Here is a 23,903-nt window from a genome sequence, read left to right on the forward strand (position 1 = left end):
GTCATTCACCTTGCCTACAAGGTCCCAGGTAATTCAACAGGACTTAAACACATTTGCTAAGCACCCTTCAAAATCAGTATCTGCCATAAATTGTCATAATACATTATAAAACCACTGAGATTTGAATGACCGCTATCTTTGTTACATTTTCACAGAAAAAAAAAAAAATGAATAAAGCTCTTGGCATTCTGGATTGGATGGATTAGAGCAATATTTATTACCACTAATGGATGCATTTCAGGATCAAATTTCCCGTAAAAATTCTCTAGAAAGAATTTTGTCAGAATAAGACATTTTTTTCACCCGTACCAAACTCCATTTTTAAGACTTGCATATGATTTTTGCTTCAATTCCAAATCAAACCAGTGAATCAGGTTTGTCTAAATCTTCACTACTGGAAGAAGAAATAATTCCTACGGAACACCAGCTGCACATCTTCAGAACAAGCTGGATCTTCTAGGCAGGGGAATGATGATTGCCTACAACTGTTCTTCTGCAAGATGTCTTACAGTCACTCTCTGTGCAAAAACCTGCCAATTTAGGGACAGAATTTAGGGTAGATCCAGGAGATAGGTTTTTTCCTCAAGGCTATAAGATATGGTGAAATCTGTAAGTAGGGCATGAAGCTTCTTTTCATTCTAAGCTGAGATGATAACCAGGTTGCTTCTTAAAGATGTTAACAAAATACATTAACACTGAGGAATGAGGTCTCTGACGGGAAGAAAGACCTTCACCAACTCTTTCAGAAACTTTGCAAGGAAAGAATGAAATAACACAGAAAAAGCCTTCTCTGCAGCTGCAATGACAAGTAGATACGCTTTGAGTGATCTCAGGCCCATTTCTCTTCAACAGATAGTTCAAGAAAAAGCTTCCAGAGGCCCAAAAGCAGAACGTCACCTTACATGTAGCATTAGACCTGGCCCACTTTGTCACAAAGCACGTCCAGAGGACTCGTTCCCTGTGTTGATCAGAATCTCAGTAAGTAGAGATAACCAGGCAAAACTACCCAATGTCCCTGCTGTGATGTGGAGGTGACCTAAAAAAAAAGCCCAGGCAATTTACCTGATTTGTCTCATGTAAGAAGGTTCAGAGCAGAGGCAAGTCCTTGACCTCCATGCCAAGTCCTCCAAGATTCTGACACCAGAACCCTGTTGGGCCAGCTCAGGGTTTGCAAGATCACCCCATTTCATCTGGTTGTGCTTTACTGTTATCAATGGTGCAAGACAGAAACTGGCAAAAAATTTTTTTCTATCTATCTCCCTGAGCAGAAACACATCCAACAGGAACAGGAACAAATATACCCTGGAGTCAAAGGGCTGACACTTGCTGTTGATACCCGAGACAAAGAAAATCGGCTGCCATGCTGAGAACAGCCTTAAAATCTCTCATCAAAGAGAAGTATAGATAGAGAGGGTGATTTTTGAACTGATAGAAAAGCATAGAATTTGCACAGCTCTGGCAAGATACAAAAATATGTGGTTTTAGCTAGGGCTGCATGGTGCCAAAGAGTATAAGCCCAAAGCACAGTGCCCATGTGAGCGCTGGCCAGTCCTTGTAAGCTCTGGTCTCTGGAGAACCAGTGAGGACGAGGGCATTTGGAGCTCCAAATGTGTTTAGATCTTGGGCATGGATCATATTTAGGAATGTCACTTTGGCCGACCAAAGCACCTCAGTGGTTCTCAGGCTGGACCACTCTAGAGAACATAAAATTTCCTCACTGTGCCAGCGGAGAGCAGAACATCAACTAATCAAAAAATGCCCTAAAGAGCTGAGCGCTTGCTCTGACTTATATGAAGCAGAAATTTGTGGCCACAGGACCGTAGATGGAAAGGACAGGGAACTGCGATGGTCTCTTAGATCCTGCAAAAGGAACGATTCCCAGGTTGAGACTGCCACGCAAAACAACACACTGCCAATGGAAAAAAATATTATTTGTCAAAATGTAGATAACAGTCAAAGAAATGGCTCTAAAAAGTCCTCTTACCAACATTTTGGTATCTTCTGATGCACCTGGGTAGGAATGACTTGGCATCAAAGTAGTAAATACTTGCTCTCCTTTGATTTGAATGATCAGAATATATGAAATCATCCCTGCTTCTGTTCAGCTGGTCAGTGCTTTGTCCTTCAGAGTTTCTCCACCTTGTCAAATCTACAGTGTCTTCTTGGCTGGGGCAAAGAGTTGCCCGTTTCAAGCAGTCACACTGCTGTTGTGCTACAGTTGGAGTTTCTGTTGAGATGCACCTTAGGTAGGTCATTGTCCTTCCTGCCTAACTCCAGCGTATCTTGAGGTCAATAAGAAATAGAAACATCCACATGCTTTAGAAATGGAGAATTAATTGCAAACAAGCAGTTTTGTTTCAAAAGGGTGATTTTTGAATATATTGCCTACAGAAGGCTAAAGCGAAATATATTTTATTTATTTCTTTGGCTAAATCAGGGATTTCTTTTGAAGACTCAACCCTCTAATGACTTGAAAGTAATACTTATACAACGCTCCTTATCTTCTCTCCATTTAAAAATAATAAAAAAATGTAATGGCATCATTCGTCAACCTCGCTATTCTCAGAGGATCCCAAGCATAATGGAGATAAATGACCAAGGTCTGTTAGACTCTTCTGTGCCACCCAGTGAAATTTTAAAGGGCAGTTCGTAGCTCTTATTTTTATCTTTTTTTTTTTTCTGTGATTTATAGACTTCTCTGCAGCTGTCACTTATTTTCTTATACCCGCAGAAACCTGATACACTGATTGGTCATTTTCTTTCCCCCAATCAATCCTTGCTGAGTTAAGACTAATAAAACTCCTTCTTCCAGCTCATCGTATAATTATTTAGTAAAAATCAATTGCACCATGTCACCCCGGCTTGATGTCATCACTCACTGTAATGATTACATCTATACAGCTTAAAAGTTGCCAAGGGAAAGTAAAACTCTTTATAGCATATGATTAAAGGAGAAAAATGTTAATAGAAAAGAAGTTAGTTCCAGTGCTGTGGATTGAGAGTTCTTGATAATTTTCAAGGTGCTGGGGTGCAGGAAGGATAAATGAAATAAAAAAGAGTTTCTTCAGAAGGTTACAATACATTAATGAGCTTGTACATATTAAAGAAAACTTTTATACTGTCAATAGACCAAAAGGTTTACAAAGCTTTCAATATACATGGTTTTCAGTATCAGGGAGGAAACTACAGTTTTGGTCTTCCCCATTTGCTTTGGGATCAAGACAGCAAATCCTAGCTTTCCCTAGAGATTCTGACGTGTCCATATACTTAGAACATCCCAGCTATAGCAATGTTTTTAACAATTTACGTCAGCTGCAAAAATGTCTCGTCTTTAACCTTCATCAGATCAGCCGATTACAGGTTTGCTGGTGTAGCTTTGAACCTAAAACAGAATCACAGATTTGCTGAGGTTGGAAGGGACTGGTGGAGGTCTCCAGACCAACATCCCTGCTCAGAGTAGAATCATAGAATCATAGAATTGTTGAGGTTGGAAGGGACCTTTAAGATCATCGAGTCCAACCTTTAGCCTACCCTGACAAAAGCCACTTCTAAACCATGTCCCTAAGTGCCCCATCTACCCTTTTTTTAAACACCTCCAGGGATGGGGAATCCACCACCTCCCTGGGCAGCCTATTCCAATGTTTAATAACCCTTTCAGTGAAAAAGCGTTTCCTAATATCTAATCTAAACCTCCCCTGACGTAACTTGAACCCGTTTCCCCTCGTCCTATCACTTGTCACCAGAGAGAAGAGGTCAGCCCCCATCTCTCTACAACCTCCTTTCAGGTAGTTGTAGAGGGTGATAAGGTCTCCCCTCAGCCTCCTCTTCTCCAGGCTAAACAACCCCAGCTCCCTCAGTCGTTCTTCATAAGGTTTGTCCTCCAGGCCCCTCACCAGCTTTGTAGCCCTTCTCTGGACACGCTCCAACACCTCAGTGTCCCTCTTGTAGCGAGGGGCCCAAAACTGAACGCAGTACTCGAGGTGGGGCCTCACCAGTGCCGAGTACAGGGGGATGATCACTTCCCTAGTCCGGCTCACCACACTATTCCTGATACAGGCTAGGATGCTGTTGGCCTTCTTGGCCACCTGGGCACACTGCTGGCTCATATTCAGCCGGCTGTCAACCAACACCCCCAGGTCCTTTTCTGCCGGGCTGCTTTCGAGCCACTCTGCCCCAATCCTGTAGCTTCCATGGGGTTGTTGTGACCCAAGTGCAGGACCTGGCACTTGGCCTTGTTGAACCTCATACCATTGGTCTCAGCCCATTGGTCCAGCCTGTCCATATCCCTCTGCAAAGCAAACCTACCCTCAAGCAGATCAACACGCCCGCCCAGTTTAGTGTCATCTGCGAACTTACTGAGGGTGCATTCAACCCCTTCATCCAGATCATTGATAAAGATATTAAAGAGAACCGTCCCCAGCACCGAACCCTGGGGGACACCACTTGTGACTGGACACCAACTGGATTTAACTCCATTTACCACCAGTCTCTGGGCACGGCCATCCAGCCAGTTTTTTACCCAGCGAAGAGTACACCTGTCCAGGCCATGAGCAGCCAGTTTCTCCAGGAGAATGCTGTGGGAAACAACGTCAAAAGCTTTGCAAAAATCCAAGTAGATAACATCCACAGCTTTTCCCTCATCCACTAAGTGGGTCACCTTATCATAGAAGGATATTAGGTTTGATAGGCATGACCTGCCCTTCACAAACCCATGCTGACTGGGCCTGATCACCCTGTTCTCCTGCATGTGCCGTGTAATGGCACCGAGGAGGATCTGTTCCATGACCTTCCCAGGCACCGAGGTCAGACTGACTGGCCTGTAGTTCCCCGGATCCTCCTTCCGGCCCTTCTTGTGGATGGGTGTCACATTTGCTACCCTCCAGTCAGCTGGGACCTCCCCGGTTGTCCAGGACTGCTCATAAATGATGCAAAGTAAGTGGCCTGGCGAGCACTTCTGCCAGCTCTTTCAATACCCTTGGGTGGATCCCATCCGTCCCCATAGATTTGTGCACCTCCAGGTGCTGAAGCAGGTCCCTCACCGTTTCCCTTTGGATTACAGGGGCTTCATTCTGCTCCCCATCCCTGTCTTCTAGTTCAGGGGTCTGGGTGCTCAGGGAACAACTGGTCCTACTGGTGAAGACTGAGGCAAAGACTTCATTAAGTACCTCAGCCTTTTCCTCATCCTTGGTCACTATGTTGCCGGCCCTATCTACTAGAGGACAGAGATAATCCTTAGTCCTCTTCTTATTGCTTCTTAGTAGTGTTGGCTAGAGCAGGTCGTGCAGGGCCTTGTCCAGTCCAGTTTTGAGTATCTCCAAGGACAAATACTTACGTCCTTAAGATTCCCAGTGCTGGTGTAAATGAGCTTGTTGATGATGGTCAATACAACACTCACTGTGTGAAATAACAACAGCTCTTTAAGTAGAGAGTTTTTCAGACAACGATTCCTCTTTAATGCCATAACATACCCAGAAACACTGATGGAGACACAGGAGAACACACTCCACCACTCTTTTAGCAATGGCATTTTCTGGGAATGGGATAAGTTGCTGCCATCAATTTGCTGCAACAAGAAATCTTGTGCCCACCACCAATGGCCAATGTGCTGCTACAACAAATCCAGAATAGCAGTGGAAAAGAGTAGCTCTATAAAGCTTTGATTTTGTGGAACCTTCCACAGCAGTTATGTCCCTCTCTCTGTGTGGCCAGGCTTGACTCTGACCTACGCCACGCAGCTACACAACACCTCTGCCTTCTCCCCAGCACTGTAGCAGTGATACCTGCGCTGCCTTTCTGTGCAGATGTGAGGAGGAAGGCCTTCTTCCTCCCTTCCACCAAAAAAGCAGAGAAGAACTGAGATGCAGAAGGCGTTGCAAACGGGTTTGTGAGACGAGGCGAGGAACAGCCAAGAAAAGAGGTCCCATGGGACTGGTTTAAAAGGAAGTAGTCTCAGCACCACCCTGTAATGAAATAAATTTCCCTGCCAGGCCTTCTACAGCTTCCCCATCTCTTATGCAAATCCCCATCCCAACTCACTGGGTAGGAGGGCAGTTAGTACAGTGACAGAGATAAGTAGTCCATCACTGTCTGTAGACCCTAACAACATCCTGTCCAAAAGGTTTAACAGCATTGCAGTACCAAAACCCACCACAATATGACCACATTGGACAATGCCTTTAATAATATGCTTTAACTTGGTCAGCCCTGGAGTGGTTGGGCAGTCGGACTACATGATCATTGTAGGTCCCTTCCAACTGAACTATTCTGTTGTATTCTGTTCTATTCTGTTCTGTTCTATTCTATTCTATTCTATTCTATTCTATTCTATTCTATTCTATTCTATTCTATTCTATTCTATTCTATTCTATTCTATTCTATTCTAGATCGGAAATTAGGAAGAAATTATTTACGCTGAGGGTGGTGAGGCACTGGAACAGGTTGCCCAGAGAAGTTGCGGCTGCCCCATGCCCATGAACACCCTGGAGGTGTTCAAGGCCAGATTGGATGAGGCTTTGAGCAACCTGGTCTAGTGGGAGGTGTCCCTACCCGTGGCAGGGGGTTTGGACTAGATGATCTTGGAAGTTCCCTCTCAACCCAAACCATTCTGTGATTCACATATCATCATCACACCATACTAAATTAGTATGGCCCACCCTAGCCCATCCTAGGGAAAAGTCATCCAAGAGCTAGAAGCTGACAAGAGAAACACTCTCAGGAGATTCTTGACCTCTTTCTTGTCCCATCTGGAATAAATATCTCCTGCCCCTCTGCATTCTCCAAACCCATTTCCTGGGCATTGGTATCTACAGTTTTGGCAGCCAGCTTTATATCCAACTTGAAATAAAGGGGCAACTTTCAGAATGCATAACTCTGCAGTGGTAGGGTTTAACTTCGATCCGGCAAAATACACAGCATTTTTTCTGCTTCCAACTTTTATATTGTGCTTGTCCATATACTGGGGGTTTTTTTCGCAGTAAAGAAGCAGCACAAATATCACACATATTTCATGTAGGTCAATAACTATTGCTTTGCCCTTAGTTGTTCATAGAGCTGTTCCCACATGGTATACCAGGGACTTTATGCAGGCCTCCAACACTATCAGATTTGGGCCATGAAGAGTTACCAGGTCTCCATTTTGTCCATTAGTGGAAATGACAGGCTGTGTCCTCAAGAAGGGGTGGTAATATACCAGCCTAGGCTCTATCTCTGCCCAATTCTCTTTGCTTTTTATCAGCGTTCAGTAGTTATAAAATGCATCGCATTGCTTCTCAAGATATTTCAAATAATTTGCAAAACTGGAAAGTCTGGATGAAAATTTGGTTTGAAAGAAGAGTTCCCTGTATGCTCCGTTATTTGTTAATTCATTCAGATATAGCATTGCTTAAATGCATTTTTGAATGCTCTCTGACCTTTGAAGGAAATGCATGATCTACTTGAACCCACAAAAAACCCATAGGTTAGTTTTTGATGAGTGTCACAAAGGTTAAGTATTAAATGTCACTGGCAGACAGGAATGTTAATCCATTTCTAATTATTAATTGAAAATACATCTTTACCAGTAGTGCATAGAACAGGCAAATAGAATGGTGAATATATACAGAAGTCATCCTTAATGGCATTAAACTTATTACAGGGGACTTTTTTTTACTTAACTTTAATCAAAGGTTAAATGATCAGTTTTAGACAAGTTTCTAGACTTTTTCTGCCATAATCAGACATTAGGCCCTTTCAGAGGTCCCTTCTCCTAGAAATCTGTCTCAGGGCTGGATAAACTTAGGATGGGAGTGAAACTATTTAACAGTAATTACCAGTGCCGCTGAAACTAAGCTTCCAGGTTTAGGCAGCTAAAAGATGGCCAAATATAGGTGCCTAATTTGGGGCAAGTCAACTATGCTGACTAGATCTCCACTGAAAATCGTGGGAGATTTTCATGAGACCCTCCATGCCTATGGAAACACCTAGGTTTAGGTGGCTTTCTCTCAGGCTTTATCCCACCTGACGTGTGTATGCTGGTCAGACAAATCTGACCAAAGATCATGATAGTCTTCAAAACCAAACAAATGTGTAGAGCAGAGATGTCTGGAAGAGCCTGGAGACGTGGCACAGGGTATAAGGGTGCCCCACATTTTCTAAAGCACAACCGGAAGACAGGCAGAATGCGCAAGAGGATCTGGCGTGGCGAAAGGCATTTCTCTTTGGGCATCTGAATTGGCTCATTTCTCCATGGACTAGCTGTGCTGTGATGCTTGCAAAAAGCTGGACAACTACTGATCGTGTGATAAAATAATAAAATATAATTAAGAAACACAGCAATTCAGCTAGAGCTCAGCTATGGAATCACACAAATTTGCTATTGTTTTCTTTATGGGCCTTTTCTTTTCTCTTCATTTATCTGTTGCTCACTAATGTCTTGCCTAAATTTAGGCATGTGTTAACGCTATGAATCTAAACCTACTATGATCCACCAGGTGTTATTGCAATAGTAATAAAAATAATTAGTGATAATAAAAATAACAGTGTTGTCATTTGCTTTTATCAGCAGATAAACTCATGGGACACCGCTCTCTCAAAACACAGACAAGTATGCTCTTATAAATATGCGAGAGAAAATTGCAGGCAGAGAAAAACAGTCATTCACTGAAAATATTGTTGTTTAGAATAGAGTCGGCTTTGACCTCTTGTACCTAATTATACATGAAAACAAAGATTAAAAGCCTACTAATAATCACCATAAACTATGATTAATGATGCCATGCTTCAGTGCCTCAGATTTCTAGACCCAAGTACAGTAAATTCACTAGCAGGTTATGTGAAGAAGAAAAGAATGTTTGGTATTACTTTGTTTTGACTTTGTCTATTGCTTTCCTTGTATAAAGATTAGGAGCATTCCATCAAAAAACTTTGCAGAAAAAGACCTTCTAAGGTTGCTCTTTTCTAATTCCATAAACACACAGGAAAATCTAGATGCTGTTATTCACACCACACACCTATTGACTTCATGGATATTTGAAAGCTACTGAAGAGAGTCCTAAGCATTGAGAAGTCCAGATTTTCCTTCAGAAGCTACAAATCAACAAGCCTGAATTAAAATGAAGATTCCCTTCCTCACCCTTGATGGTTGGACTAGATGATCTGAAAGGTCCCTTCCAACCTAGGCAATTTTATGATTTTATGATCCCTTTCTCTTCCTCTCCTCGTTACAAACACAGCTATGCTATAATTACAAAATAACCCAGAAATGATCCTGAGTAAGACTATAACAGAATGAAAACATTCTCCGAAGTTGTTCTTAGCAGATAGAGGCATTATGAACAAAAGGAATCATAGCATCATAGAATAATTTGGGCTTTAAAGGGCATCTAATCCAACCCCCTGATGTCCCCCCTGCAGTCAGCAGGGACATCTTCAACTAGATCAGGTTGCTCAGAGCCTCATCCAACCTGGCCTGGGGATGGGCCTCTCCAGGGATGGGGCCTCCACCACCTCTCTGGGCAACCTGGGCCAGGGTTTCACCACCCTCAGTGTAAAAAATTTCTTTCTTCTATCTGGTCTAAATCTACACTCACTTCATGTGAGTGCTGGGTTCATTTTTCCCACAGAGTAGGAGTCACACTGTCGTCTTCACTGTCACAAAAGACTGATGCCATGGCTTTTCCCATCTTCAAGAAACCATTTTATTACTTACTGCAGCAATACTGAAAGGTAAAGTTAATTTTTAGTGGTTCTGGAGAACTGGTTAGCACACCATTGTCACACGTAAAATAAGTAAGCTAAAACTATTTTAAAGGTAAGAAGAAATCAGAGTCCAGAAGGACTTTTGCCCTTGAGCCAGAATTGATTCAGCACCACTCACTTCATAATGCAAACTATTCAGCCATCTCAGCAATCACTGCACCGGCTAATAATTCCCTTCATTAAAAAAGATGCAGACTCAAATCTCAGCTTCTCACTGTGATATGGAAAAACAACATCTCCTAAACTGGAAATATAGGTCAGAGAAAGTCTATTCAAATTTATATGGGTAAAAAGAGCCTAATATGCAAATTAACTCACGACAGCTGAAATTCCTGGGGATGCAAAGCAGCCTAATAATACGCATTTATTTTTAATGCATATTTAGTTCTAGAGAAAGGACAAAGAATGGGAACAACATAACATAAGGCATTTCCCTTCGGGAAAGAAATGAAGTTGCGTTCTCAGAATGCAACATTGGTCAGCACCACTGGCAAAGACTCTTTTTCCTACTTTGCAAACAGCATAGGACACAGGTATTTATGATGCGAATAGGGGCAAGGGACCACTAAATTGGTTGCGGATGGGATGGTTAGACATCAGTCAACTATGTCCCACCATTGAGATTTCATCGGCGAGAGCAGGAATTAGACGAACCTGAAGGCAATAGAAGACACAGCCTCCTATGAAACAACTCAGTGCATATTTCTATTGTTGAGTATTCGGTCCTGTGTGAACCAATATACATTTATCTTTATTGTGTCTCAGCATATCGATTTCCATGGCTTTTTTAATTTATCAACACAGAGCTGCGTTTTATTCGTTTCCTCTAAGAGCCTCCTAGCAATGTCTTTACCACAGATTTAATTAGCATCCTCTCCACTATATTCTCCAAGTCATTAATGAAAATATTGAAGAGTATTGGACCAAGAATGGCTCCCTGAGGGGTCGGTAATTCTATTTTGAATATATTTAATATGTCTGGTGACAATGGATTTTGTATTTCTACTGGTTTTTGTTACACCTTGTAATAATGCTGAAACCATCAGGACTCTTAATAACATTTGAAATACAAGACAAAGGTGCTCTGTGCTTTAATCTGAGACTTGCAAATTTCATTCAAATTACAAAAGGGAAGAGAGTTACAGAAATGTAAAGGGAAAAAAAATTAAAAATGGTTATATTTTACACGGAGAGATTACTTTTTTCCCTTTAATCTCTAAATGAAGTTACAGGCCTGTAGCAGAATACATAATGCTGGTTTAGGGTCGCTGTAGCGTTTTTTATGTGTACAGCTGTTCTTCCACTGGTATAAGTAGACACATCTGCTCATTAGCAATACAATGTCATTTCTAGTGTCTAATTTTAATTATTTGCAGATGATAGATTCCTTATGCAATGTCTAAAAAAAGTGCAGTCCTTCAAAACTGGTGAGAAATAAATATACCCTCTGCAACTAAAATGGGTCAGCACAATGAAAACCAGATATTAAGCTGGAGAATTCATGTATCAGCACTAAGGCTAAATGCCAAACTGTTTGGAAGGTCACAGGGAGGAGAAACGGCTCATACATCTCGTCTTTATCGTGGATACACAAGACATATGGACTAAGAGATGTTCTGAATGAATCTGGCAGGTGATGAGTTTGTTGTAGTACAGATGGTCCTCAACTGCTGGAAAAATATCAGTTCTGCTTACATTTCCTGTACAAACACAGGCACGATAAGGACTTCTTCATGACAGAAAGGAGCAATGAGATTACTTACCACTAACTTTGGCTCTTTGTGTATTCACACCTAAAGAATCAATAAGGTTAGAAGCAAATTTCCAGAAGCTCCTGGGCAGCAGTGGCCATGGTGCCTTTGCCCTTCAGCCTATTGTCAGAGGGCAACCAAAACTATGGAGTCCCGGCTTCCTCTCAGCTCCTTCCACTAGTTCAAAAATCCAAACAGAAAGCCAGAAGCAGCGATGAAAAAGGATGGGATCTGTGTACAACAGGGGGTCACCCCAGAGAACCGTAGTTGTAGCGAGGTTATCTCTTGTGGGCTGGAAAGGACCAGGTGCTCTTGACAAACCCGGGGAGCAGAACTACCAAAACAAGCGTTCATTTTGGATCGTATTCAAGAGAGAAAAGAGCTAAAGGAGGCAAGTGGACTTCTCATTGCCCCAAACATGTTTACAAGAGAAGGAAATGGTGTTTATTTTGTCTTCGGGTTGCCTTCTGTAGAGCCACTGAAAGCAACAGGGAGCCCTCCTTTAAAGTTGCCTTGGATTGGGCTGAAATCCCTGACACATGTAGGACTTCAGCCACACACAGGGTCAGGATAATGACGAAGAGTAATATGCTTTACAGGAATCACATTTTGCACCACGACAAACAGAGTTCTCAGGTATCGGATAGGTTTTTCCAAAGGTTTGGAGAAATAGTTTCCAACCCCCCACAAAGAGCGGCCAAACTTCCTGATCAGATAAAACATGACACCTTCCTCCCTGAACGTAAGCACAGTTGGGTTTCGCAATTGGCTCCCACACGACAGGACGGTGCTGATGCCAGACGGGTGGTCCCACTAGCAGTCACGCTCCTGGCAATTTATGTCCTGGCTGAAAATTACATTTCACTTCAATTCATGCAGGGTTAATTTTCAGCTTGATGAGAGAATTTTGTGATTGCCAGTGTCAACACAACGAGAGAGGCTGTATCCTGCAGACAGGTCAGGGAGAGAGAAGAAAATTGCCCTTTTCCTTAAGAGCCAAGTCAAAGATTAGCTCACGGCAATCGTGAAACTACAGGCTGAGGCACAACACAGACAAACTTGTGGTCTGGAAGCCCACATCCCTCTGGACACACAGCATGGAGGTGCCAGCAGAACCATCGGCAGGGTGCAATTAGAAGGAGAGGGTCAGGCTCATATCGTAAAAATCAGGAAGGCTCTGAGGACGGCCTCGCAGCGCAAAAACGGGGCAATACAGAATCTGCCCTACACCTCTATAGACTTTAGAAAAATAAAATTATATACACAGTGAATAGCCGTAAGATTCTTTTGCTGTATTTTCAGCATATCACATTCGTTCTCTTTTTCTGTATCAGTGACAAAGAAGCAACCACCTCAAGCACTTATAGAGCTATACAGAGCAATCCTCTTATAGATAAGATCATTCCTAGGAGAGAAGGAATGCTGATCTGTGCGTCAGAGGCTGAACAGAGATGACAACCATATGTCACTTGGCAGAAGTCGGGGGTTTGTTTGTTGCTCTTTCAGTATCCCAAATGTAATGAATTATAAAATAGAGTCTAAATTAATAGTCAAGCAGGACTTTATCAGGGCCCCACACTTAGGAGATGCTCATCTGGGAGAATCTCTTTCAACTCATAGACTGTTTGACTTGATCAAAGGTTCTTGCTTTTCAATAGACTTCTGTGTAATACTCAGACTCAAGAGCTTCACGAAACAAGAGCCAGGCTGGCTCCCAGAGAACATTTGAATCCCAGTGAGATGTCAGTCTCATCTTGAAGGCAGGAGGTCCAACTGTTTGGAAAGCAGGAACTTCTGAATATTAATATGCTCACGCAATAATGAATGATAGGACTGCCAGTCTGTACTCGTTAGCAACTTGGTACCGTCTAGATTGATATTTGAAAGGTCTTTAACTGCAACAGAATGTACATATTTGATGTTTAATGACATTAGAACAATTAGACAAGTCCATAATCTCTGATGGGGGTAGGAGGGCTTAAATGGCGTTAACCCTTCTGCAGAAAAGATAAGACAATGCCACAGACAAAGCTTTTACACTTTTGAGTGTTATACTCAAGAAGACCAGCCTTCGCCATCTGTATGAGACACTGGATTCATCCAAAGAGTGTGCTGAATTTCATGAATAAGAAATCTTCCTAATTTTTCTGCTTAGTGAAAAACTTCTCTTTGACAGACTGAGTCCAGCATTCCGCTAAGGCGGGCTAAATAAGACTTGCTGTGCGCACATAGCTCAAGAAAGGAGAAGAATATCATAGGTCAGAGAGATAACTCTCAGTATCTTTACATAAAACCACATTTCCCATAGCAAGCTAAAAGCCAGGAGTAGATACAAATAAAGGCAAAGGAACAATTCTACCTTAAGGATCCTATCTTAAGGAGGGGTCCAAGGCCAGGTTGGATGGGGCTTGGAGCAACCTGGGCTGGTGGGAGGTGTCCCTGCCCAGGGCAGGGGGGTGGAACTGGATGATCTTTAAGGTCCCTTCCAACCCAAACCATTCATGATTCTATGATTCTACTGCTTACCACTAAAAATTGAAAGGGCATATAAGCCTACCATCCCTATCATAGAAAACCAAGAAACTTGAAATTGGGACCTTGTGGTTTAGGTTTTCTTTAAATCAAGGAAGGTGGCAGAGATGTGATAAGCTTTGCAAAGTTCTTGAACAGAGATTAGCATTAAGCAACCATAAAAACATAGAGGTAAAGCAACCCATCCAAGTCTGGGGTATGCAAAGTCTTCAGAGAAGGCTGCCATCTTCTCTGTGGATAAAATGATGCTCTCACTTTTGGCAAATTATTACAGAAGAACCACTTTGAACTTCTACCGAGCCGAGCTTAGATAAAGGCTTAGGTATGTTTACACCAAGCACTGCAGTGCCACATGGATGCCTGAGACAGTTGTGAATGACTTGGATACCTACACAGCACAGCATTATGCGGAGATATTAGCTCACTTCTCAGAAGGAATACAGCCACGTTAGCGTGGCTCTGTGCCTGGGCTAATTAGGTGATGTTTCCCCAGTTGCCAGAAATCAAAGTGTGAATCATACATCTGCCAGCATCCAACCTTCTTCTGAAAGCACAGGCTGGAACTATTTGGAACCTCAGTTATGTGAGAATGCAAGGTGACTATAAAGACACAATGTTGTCATTTTACTTTGTTTTAAAGCCAGAAGGAATCATAAATTCATCTGATCTGACCTGTTATCATAACTATTACGTTTCATCCACACACCATTGTGTCCAGCACATGAATTTCAGTCGGGACTGAAGTCCTTTAGAGACTGACCTATTGTTTGTGTGCCACAGGCAGAGCCCAACCATACGCTGTCAAAGCCAAGACTACGGACATGGCAGATGACTGATCAGGTGGTACTTGCCCAGATTATTTCAGCAGAAATCCATTCCTCATACTGCTCTGGAAGCTGAAGAATCCTATAGTCCTGGCCGTGAGTTCCCAACTCCGGCAATCAGGATCAATCCCGACATGTGAGCAAGACACATGAACCAATTATCTAGAAATAGGATTCTCAGCCATATCAAAACAACCAGCCCGTTACAAAGAAGCCAGCCTCTGGTGACGGCCAATATCTGACAATCCAAAGAAAACAGAACAAAAAAAAGACATAAAACCAACCACTGGTAGGATAGGGAGAAAAAACCCCTTCCTGACCCCGATGAGCAAACCACAGAGGCCCTGACGCATGATTTGAAGATGGTCATTGCCTTAACACAGAGCTGCAAGTATTTCAAGGATGGTGCAGACAAATTGCTCTGAACAAAACTATAAAGGAAGGAGTTGAAAAGGGAGGCTCATAAATCAACAGATCCCAGTATAGGCCACCGCACTTGACACACAGACATAGAAATTCTTCTCATGACTTCAATCAAGCGCCTCTTTTAAAATGATAAATGATCTCATCTTAAAGACTCGAAAGGATGGTGATGGAAAAAATATTCCAACGTTTAATTACACTGAGAGCTGTGAAACTATTTTATTCCAACGTGGAACTTTTCAATCTTCATCTTCCAACTACTGGAACTTGTTATGGCTTTCCAGTGGTGGGGTCGTCAGCCTCACTACCAGGTATCTGCTCCTCACTTAAACACCTGTAAAAATTACCTGATCACAGCGTTCAACTAGTTCATTCATAGCACCAGGCCATTTTTCTAGGCTCTAGATCCTTTTTCTGTCCCTCCTTTGAATCTCTGTAGAGATATCTCTGTAGAATTCCTGGTACGTCAGAAGCTGGACTAAGTGTTCTGAGATTTTACTGACTCTGCTTAGAGAAAAAAGCTTTCGTGCTCCTGACTAAGGCTTCCCTTTTCATACAGGCAGGAGTTGCAATAGCCATTTTTGTCTTTGCGTTGTGCTCTGGGCTCACTGGAAGCCATTTATCCACAACAGCCCCGGGATCCTTCTCGGAGTTACTCTTTCCCAGGATGGTTATCACATTTTGAAGGTATCATCTGCATTTTTTGTTCCCAGATGTAGTAACAAGTGGCATAATTATGATAGCTGTTAAAATATTGAAATGAGTTACTGTGTGCAATATTTCTGGGAAATGGTAGAAAGGATGATGTTTATTGAAACTATATAAACATGTAAAATGTTTTCTCAACACAGTTTCCCATTTATGTTTGCACAGATGCGTGTAATGTCATCACGAAGCCTCTTCCAAGAAAGATAAATTAAATCAAAAGGTTCGAATAAGGCAAATAGCTAGAATGCCTTGCTGGTGCCTCTACACACCATCTCTTACCTCCTTTTGTTCCCTTTTGCTAATCATAAAAGATATTCACTGCCATTGAAAAATATAAAAAAAAAAAAAAACCCAAAAAATTTTATGAAGGATAAAGGTCCTTGGCAGAAATAAAATGACCAGCTCTGAAGCCGCAAAGAAATATGCTTTAATTTAAGAGACAAAAGATAGCATTACAGAAGAAATTGTCATAATCAAAGTTGAAAAAAAATTTCTATTGTCTCCTGTGCCTCTCTGTGGGAATTTTCCCAGCACAGACAGCTGTAAAGGAGGAGGGGTATTGTGAGTTTCTGTACTCTCATTCTCTCTCTTCCTCTCTTTCTCTGTCAATAAATGTCTGCAATCATATTCTCGAGCTCCAGTGTGATTTCAAGGTTCATCTCTTCCATGCAGCTCAAACACTAATTATCCCAGCTGTAATTAGTAAGATAATTAAATACTGGCTCACTCATCACTCTACCTTGTGTCGGGTCATGATTCTCCCAGAAGACCTTGAGCAGTTTCTCAAAGCTGATGTTTTCTGGCTGATATACCACTCGTACAGCCTCTGTGTGGCCAGTTTTACCTTAAAAGACAAAATAAATTCAGATGTTATTAGTGAGAATTAGCTAGTGCACATCTAGTTTTTAATACCTGAGATTCAAAGCACAATCCTTTTGTTTTCCTTTTTTTTTTTTTTCCCCTAAATGTGTTTTGATTTACCATCATTTATACTTAAGCTTTTTCACACAATATTTTATATACGTGCCAACCCTAAGATGTCTGCTAATTTGGACAAGGCCATCATGAAATAAACTATCCAGAGAGGCAATAAGGTAAGACAGTGACGTTATTACAGTAGTTTGTCAGCTTACAGGAAAAAAAGTGAGTAGTTCTTAAATATTTGTAACTGACAACTAGTGAAACATTTAAAAATATTCTAAATACCACATTAAAATATGAAAACTTGTATATCTAAGTTGTCATGACAGTGTAAAACTTTGTTGCCATCTGATAAGCTAAGGATAAAATAATTGATTGTGAAAACAAATTTCACGGGCATGTTTACACAAGATCACACAAATAATTTCAAACTATTCCACATCAGCCAAACCACTGATGCCAACGGGCTTCAAAAAGAGTCAAAGAGAGCCCGACTGAACTTCGTGACAGCAGATGAAGTTCAAGGAAGATTAGCACGTGTTACAGCACATTAAAACACATTATTCCTATTTTTCAGTTACATTATGCGCACGATGTTTTTCATTCTTTACGTGTCTAATCACTCATGATATTACTGAAAAATCCAGCTCCACAAAATGTGAAAGACCGGGACACATAATTCACTTCAACTGCAACTAATATTTAGATTGATGAGTGCTCAGGCACCTCAGGGTGAAAGTCCATTGCACTGAGTGCTACACAAGCATTTTCTCTTTTATAAATATTATATATTTCACGATTTATAAATGTAGGCATATTCGTTGTCATAATATATGCATGAATGGAGAAAAAAAACCTTCAGTTCTTCAGTTAAATCATAATAAGTAACTACTAAACAAAAGTAAACTGGACAGCCAGATCTGCCTTTTGGTGGGCACATAATAAGCTCCTTGATCCGAGTAGCGGTTTTTCACTATTATACCAGCATAAACTTCAGATTTATTCAACTGACTTAATAGAATTGTTGAATTTCATGCGGTGCAACAACCAGCTGAATCTGGCCCAGCGACGGGTTCTGAATTAGCTGTCACCAAACAAGAAAAATCAGAGTCTAGGAGTAACTGAGGAGCGTTCAGTAGAAACACCAATTTAGCACCCAGAGAAATTTTAATTAAAAAAAAAAAAAAGTAGAAAGAAATAAAAAGGATGCTGGGATATATTAAAGAGACATAACAGGGAAAAGTATGACAGCATTATGTCAGTTAATGGGGCACCTGAAATGAAGAAAAGCACAATGAGGCACAGAGGGGTGGGCTAGCTATTAAAAGGGATTTAAAAAACTGGGATTAAATTTAGTCCGGAATGCAGAGGAGTAAAAGGGGACACATCTGGGATATCTGTAATGAAAATTTTGATAAAATCAAATTGGTTCCTATCTAGTGTGCTTCACAATACAACAAAGATAAGCTCACTGAGATTAAAAGACAAAAATGTACAACATTCACGCAACCCATGGCTAAAGCCATGCCATCCTGTCCACCAGGATACTGTCCAGGCAAACGATGGCCCAATTCCTCTCTCACATTCCTACGCCTATTGAAGTCCATGGAAGCAACTCATTATCTGAAGGCAAATTCTCATGTTAAGTTAACAGAAAGGGATCATACATTTAGGAGAATAAAAATACAAGTTACAGATAATTGGCTTAATAATAAAGTGAAATGGTCTTTCTATATGGCGTGAACCGATGGCCAGCTCAGATCAGGGATGGAATTTATTCCAGATTTCATGGTTTAATATAGACTATCAGTGGAAGTAACAGGTTTTGCCTTAGCTGAAGCCCAGGGCGGGAATTTTGTTGTGGTTTGAGATAAAGAAGGAGAGCAAATGGACAGCGGCCTGTCCAGCTCTCGCAAGCCTCCATCATATAACTAAGAAGAGGTTAAGGAGTGGCTTCTGACTTTAATTCTTTTTTTTATTTATTTTTTTAAGCCAATGTGAACCTTATGAAAGGTTCTTATCACTCAGGAGCAAATTGCTTGTCTAAGATGACTAGCTTCAGATCACAAGAGTTTCTTAAACAACTTCAAAACAACAGAGGCATTACCTTTCCTCTCAATTGAAGCAGCAATTACATCTTGTCAACACCGTCTGCTCTGACTAATCCAGAAGTTCAAAGAATCAGCTTTCTTCTTTCCCTCTGAATAAGGAAATAATGGTGCTACTCTGAGAACTACAGCCTGACCTCGAGAAAAAAAAGCCTCAGATGTGTGACTAACAGACTGTTAGAACCTAAAGCATATTTAAAATCAATATTCATCCTCAGAAGAAAAGCAAGGAGGTAATGCTGCTGGTCCTATCAGATTCACCTCTCATTTTCCTCAAAGCCCTTCCACAATCTGCTGGATTTTCTTTCAGAATACAGCGCGGCTATTTCTACTGACAACAATCTTCGTCATTTGCGGTGAGCGCTCCTACTTCCCAACAATTTTAGTGGAAACCACACCAATCAACTGGGGACAGGCGAGCAAACAGACAGGTAAAAGGCTCCCTGTGGGACAGATTAAAGATAAGATTTCCTAGAAGCAGCACAGGGAGAAAATGGTATTAGGAGACAGAAAAAGAACAAGAGCCGTCTCTCTTCCTCACAAGAAGGAATCAAAAGATGCCATGAGGTTACCCTAAGTAGCATGTGGAAACTACCACCTTATCAGTGCCAAACGTGACTCAGCTGCAGCCAAAGTGGCAAAAGAGAGCTTAAATTGGGCTCTCCCTATTTATCCTTTTATTTCGCTTTTCATCTTAGGCTTAAGTTCGACTATGAAAACAGAATAACCACGTTTCAGTTTGGGTTTCAGACATGTGGTACAGTACAGCGACAAAAGAACAGAGCGGGCTTCAAACCAGCTAACCACTCCTCTGTACTGGGGGTGCTGGTGGTCGTCCAGCTTCACATGAGCCAGCAGTGTGCCCAGGTGGCCAAGAAGGCCAACAGCATTCTGGCTTGTATCAGGAACAGCGTGGCCAGCAGGAGCAGGGAAGTGATGGTGCCTCTGTACTCGGCACTGGTGAGGCCTCACCTCGAGTGCTGTGTTCAGGTCTGGGCCCCGCTGTACAAGAGGGACATTGAGGTGCTGGAGCGTGTCCAGAGGAGAGCGACCAGGCTGGTGAGGGGTCTGGAGACCAGGGCATATGAGGAGAGGCTGAGGGAGCTGGGCATGTTTAGCTTGGAGAAGAGGAGGCTGAGGGGAGACCTCATTGCCCTCTACAACTCCCTGAAAGGAGGGTGCAGAGAGGTGGGGGTTGGCCTCTTCTCCCAGGGGAATAATGACAGGACCAGAGGAAATGGTCTGAAGCTACAGCAGGGGAGGTTTAGGTTAGACATTATGAAGAATTCCTTTACTGAAAGAGTGGTCAGGCACTGGAACAGCCTGCCCAGGGAGGTGCTGAGTCACCATCCCTAGAGGTGTTTAAGAAATGTCTAGATGTGGCACTTCAGGGCATGCTCTAGTGACAGAGACTGTAGGTTGTTTGTTTGTGGGGTTTTTTTGTGTGTGTGTATGGCTGGATTCGATGATCTCAAAGGTCCTTTCCAACCATGAAGATTCTATGATTCTATGATTTCTAATCAAATCTTTTTTGTAAGATTTCTTAAAACGGAGAGGCGGTAATCAAAGAGAAACAATAAACCTACTAGTTCTCAAAAAAGCTGCATGTCTTTCAACGAGAAATTTAGCAGGCTAACACTGAGCAGCTGAAACGACAGAAAATGATCAGTGAGAGATGCTATTCTTTCAGTGATATTCAGTTCTTCGCCTTAGTACTTCTTTCAAAATTTCTCATGAAAGGCCCATTTATATTAAGTCAGAGTGCTGGCGTCCTCAGTTCACCTATTGCTTTTAATTAGCTGATTTTTAATATTCCACTGCAAAAGCACACTTCACTTTAAGTTCCAAAAGTTTTAACAACTATGAACATTTCTAGAAGCCTTCTCCCAAAAAAAGCTCGAAGTTTGAGCCGCATTTTTTAAATAATTTATTGAAACGCTAAATATAATTTCATTTGCCGTTAACTGTGCAAATAGAAATCCTTTATTTATAGGTGCCATTATCGGATTTCCAGTTATGGTGCTCAGTTCTCCTTCAGCTGTTGAAGGAGCTTAGCCATTGAAGAACCTCGCTGCAGATGATAAGACTTTATTACACCGTGGCAGAGAGGGCTGTGTGCCAACAGCAGATTGTCTGTTTATCCTATATCCATTTCCCACTTAGAAAACACAGCCACTCTCAGAGGATTAGCTACAGTGAGCTCTTTCAGTGGGGATTCAAACTCTGGCAAAAATGTTCCTGTAAAGAGCAAGAGAAAAAGACATCTGAGTGACACCTCAGTGCTCCTTTTCCATTTTTTTTCTTCCTAATAGTGTTTAGATTTTCACCTTCTTAATCATCTCCCAGGTGAGTGCCCAAGCCGACGGATTAGGGAAGCGTACTCATTCTTTTTAACTTGCTGTATCCCGTAAGCATTTAATTATTTGCGGCAAAGTGGAACAACTTCAAAGGGCTGGCTTGAGAGCACCTCACCGCTGAATCCCCAGCCGCCCAGGAGCTACGCATCCGCTCCATGACATCTCCAGCTAGTCCAGCCCTGGGTGAATTAAGTTATAAAATTCAAGCAATGCCAAAACTATTCCCTCCTGCCCCACTTCTTCAATAAAAAAACACTTGCCTCTCTTTACCGGCTGAAATAAAAGGCCTAAAACTAGTAAATGGCTAAATATAATTAAATAGGTGGCAGATCTTCAGCTGATGCACATTTCAGAGCTTATTGATTTTGGAGCTAAAACAATTTGTGCTAGCTAAAGTCTAGGCCCTAGTGAATATGCAAAGTATTACATGAAAAAGTATTAGGTCTTTTGAGCATCTGTTTCTCCAAACTAGCCTGGGAATTTTTATTATGTTGTAGTTATTGCTAATAACATTTCCAGTTTCTTCCTAAAATAGCAATGCGATAAATAAAGAAAGGGTTCAAGGCTAACACATTGAGAACCCACAGTTTGGGGATCTACTTAACATTTACCTTTCCACCTTTAAAGTAACGAAATAATCACAGATTGATAGAGTATTAAGAAGGGTCCATTATGCTAATTATACTTCCAGCCTAACACAGAGGAGAGAATTTCACTGGAGCAGACCCATGTTTTGTACTTAGAAAAGCAACAGCCCTTGACTCAAAGAACCCGGCGGACAGAAAATCCACCAGAAGTCAAGGTAACTGAAGGGAGTGAAATTTCATGTTGAAATTCCATCTCAACACGAGGAAAAGCTTCTTTCCTGTGAGGGTGGCAGAGACCTGCACAGGCTGTGCAGAGAGGTGGGGGAGTCTCCGTCTCTGGAGACATCCCAACCCTGCCTGGACGCGTTCCTGTGCCACCTGCTCTGGGTGACCCTGCTCTGGCCGGGGGTTGGACGGGATGATCTCCAGAGGTCACAGAATCCCAGACCGGCAGGAGCTGGAAGGGCCCTCTGGAGATCATCCCGTCCAACCCCCGGCCAGAGCAGGGTCACCCAGAGCAGGTGGCACAGGAACGCGTCCAGGCAGGGTTGGGATGTCTCCCGTTCCAACCCCTGCCATTCTGTGACTCTGTGATTGTCTGAGTGGTTAATACCTCTCACTTTTAAAACAAGCAAATAATAAAAACAAAGACAACAGACATTTCATTTATTACCTGAGTTAATGTATTTAAATATCTTTCTGTGCAGTCAAAGACGACTAGGAAGTCATCCCTTACCTTTTTTTGGTGAATATTTTAAGTGAATTGATCTTTCTAGTTAATCTGGTGGGCACCCATTTTTTTTTTAATTTTTGAGACCATAAGAATGTCCTAGTTCAGACCATCAGCCTGTCTTTGGCCACGGCCATAAGCCCAACGGCCTTTATCTGAATGTGGCTCCCGCTGCCTCCTCCCGAGAGCCCCTTGTCCTCCTGCTTGCAGAGATGCTGAGCAGCCCGTCCCCACGCTGCGCCTCCTGCCACTCATGGTTTCCTGACTATTCCGCAGTTTTCCAGCGTGATTTTCCCACTGTTCAGAAGACACCGTGAAATATATCAGGTATACAATGGCACTAATGTGCCTACTTTTTTTTTACTTTCTTTATATTTCCAACAACTTTAATGACTTTGTTAGCATGGAACTAGGAGATAATGTTTGGTTTATTATCCACTGTGAATTTCTGCTTTACAAAATATAATGCTTTACCTTCTCTGTGTGATCCACGCTCTTCTATACAGTTGCATTGAAATATGTCAATCTTATACAGCAAGAAGCCAATTTATCACCAGGGGCCAGCCAATCCTGCGTTCGTTAATCAAAATAATATTTTCTATACATTCTAGAAACTTCTGCCTGGACCACAGGAAATCACGGCTCTTCTAGTGCCTACAGAGAGTAGCTCATACAGCAGCTACAATGTGATGTGGTGCATGCAGCTAAAGAGAGAATTCTAACATATTTATTTGTTTTAGTAGAGGACAGATTAGTCACACAGTAAATGAAGATTTAAAAAGATAAGAACATTTGCTGCTAGAGCAATGGCCTGCTGTAAAATGTATTTCTGGTGACTGTTGGAGACACTTGATTTTTTACACCATCAAATCAAAATTAAGAGAATAAAGGTGACAGTGAAAAATGGGGTACAAAGTGCTGTTATTGGTAATTTTTTTCACAGAAAATCATATTTTTCAGTAAAACAGGCTGAATTAATTTAAAATAAAGGAGATTGCAGTTTGAACAAATATTGTTTTTTTCTAAAAATCTGCAAAAGTACTAAATTAACTTGTTTCTCATTTGCACGTATTTAAAATTTATATGATACAGCTATAAAAAGTTCTTGCTTTTGTTTGTTAAAATCCTACGTATTCTTTAACAGCAAATCGGCTTTGAAAATCAGACACTGAACAGAACATCTGAAAGGAAGACCACCATTACTGACACTTTTTCTATTCTTACTTT

The 23,903-nt window shown here is 41.7% G+C and overlaps 1 protein-coding gene across 1 annotated transcript in view; it reads right to left on the reverse strand.

Annotated features, from left to right (window-relative positions):
* The window catches only part of MSRA (methionine sulfoxide reductase A), a 315,542-nt gene that overhangs the window by 107,927 nt on the left and 183,712 nt on the right, over window positions 1-23,903 (reverse strand). Inside the window, exon 4 of the mRNA XM_074582116.1 lies at window positions 16,713-16,817. Within this exon, the coding sequence (XP_074438217.1) occupies window positions 16,713-16,817 (105 nt within the window). The remainder of the gene's footprint in view (window positions 1-16,712; window positions 16,818-23,903) is intronic.

Source organism: Larus michahellis, chromosome 3, assembly GCF_964199755.1.
Source record: "Larus michahellis chromosome 3, bLarMic1.1, whole genome shotgun sequence".
NCBI classification, from domain to species: domain Eukaryota; kingdom Metazoa; phylum Chordata; class Aves; order Charadriiformes; family Laridae; genus Larus; species Larus michahellis.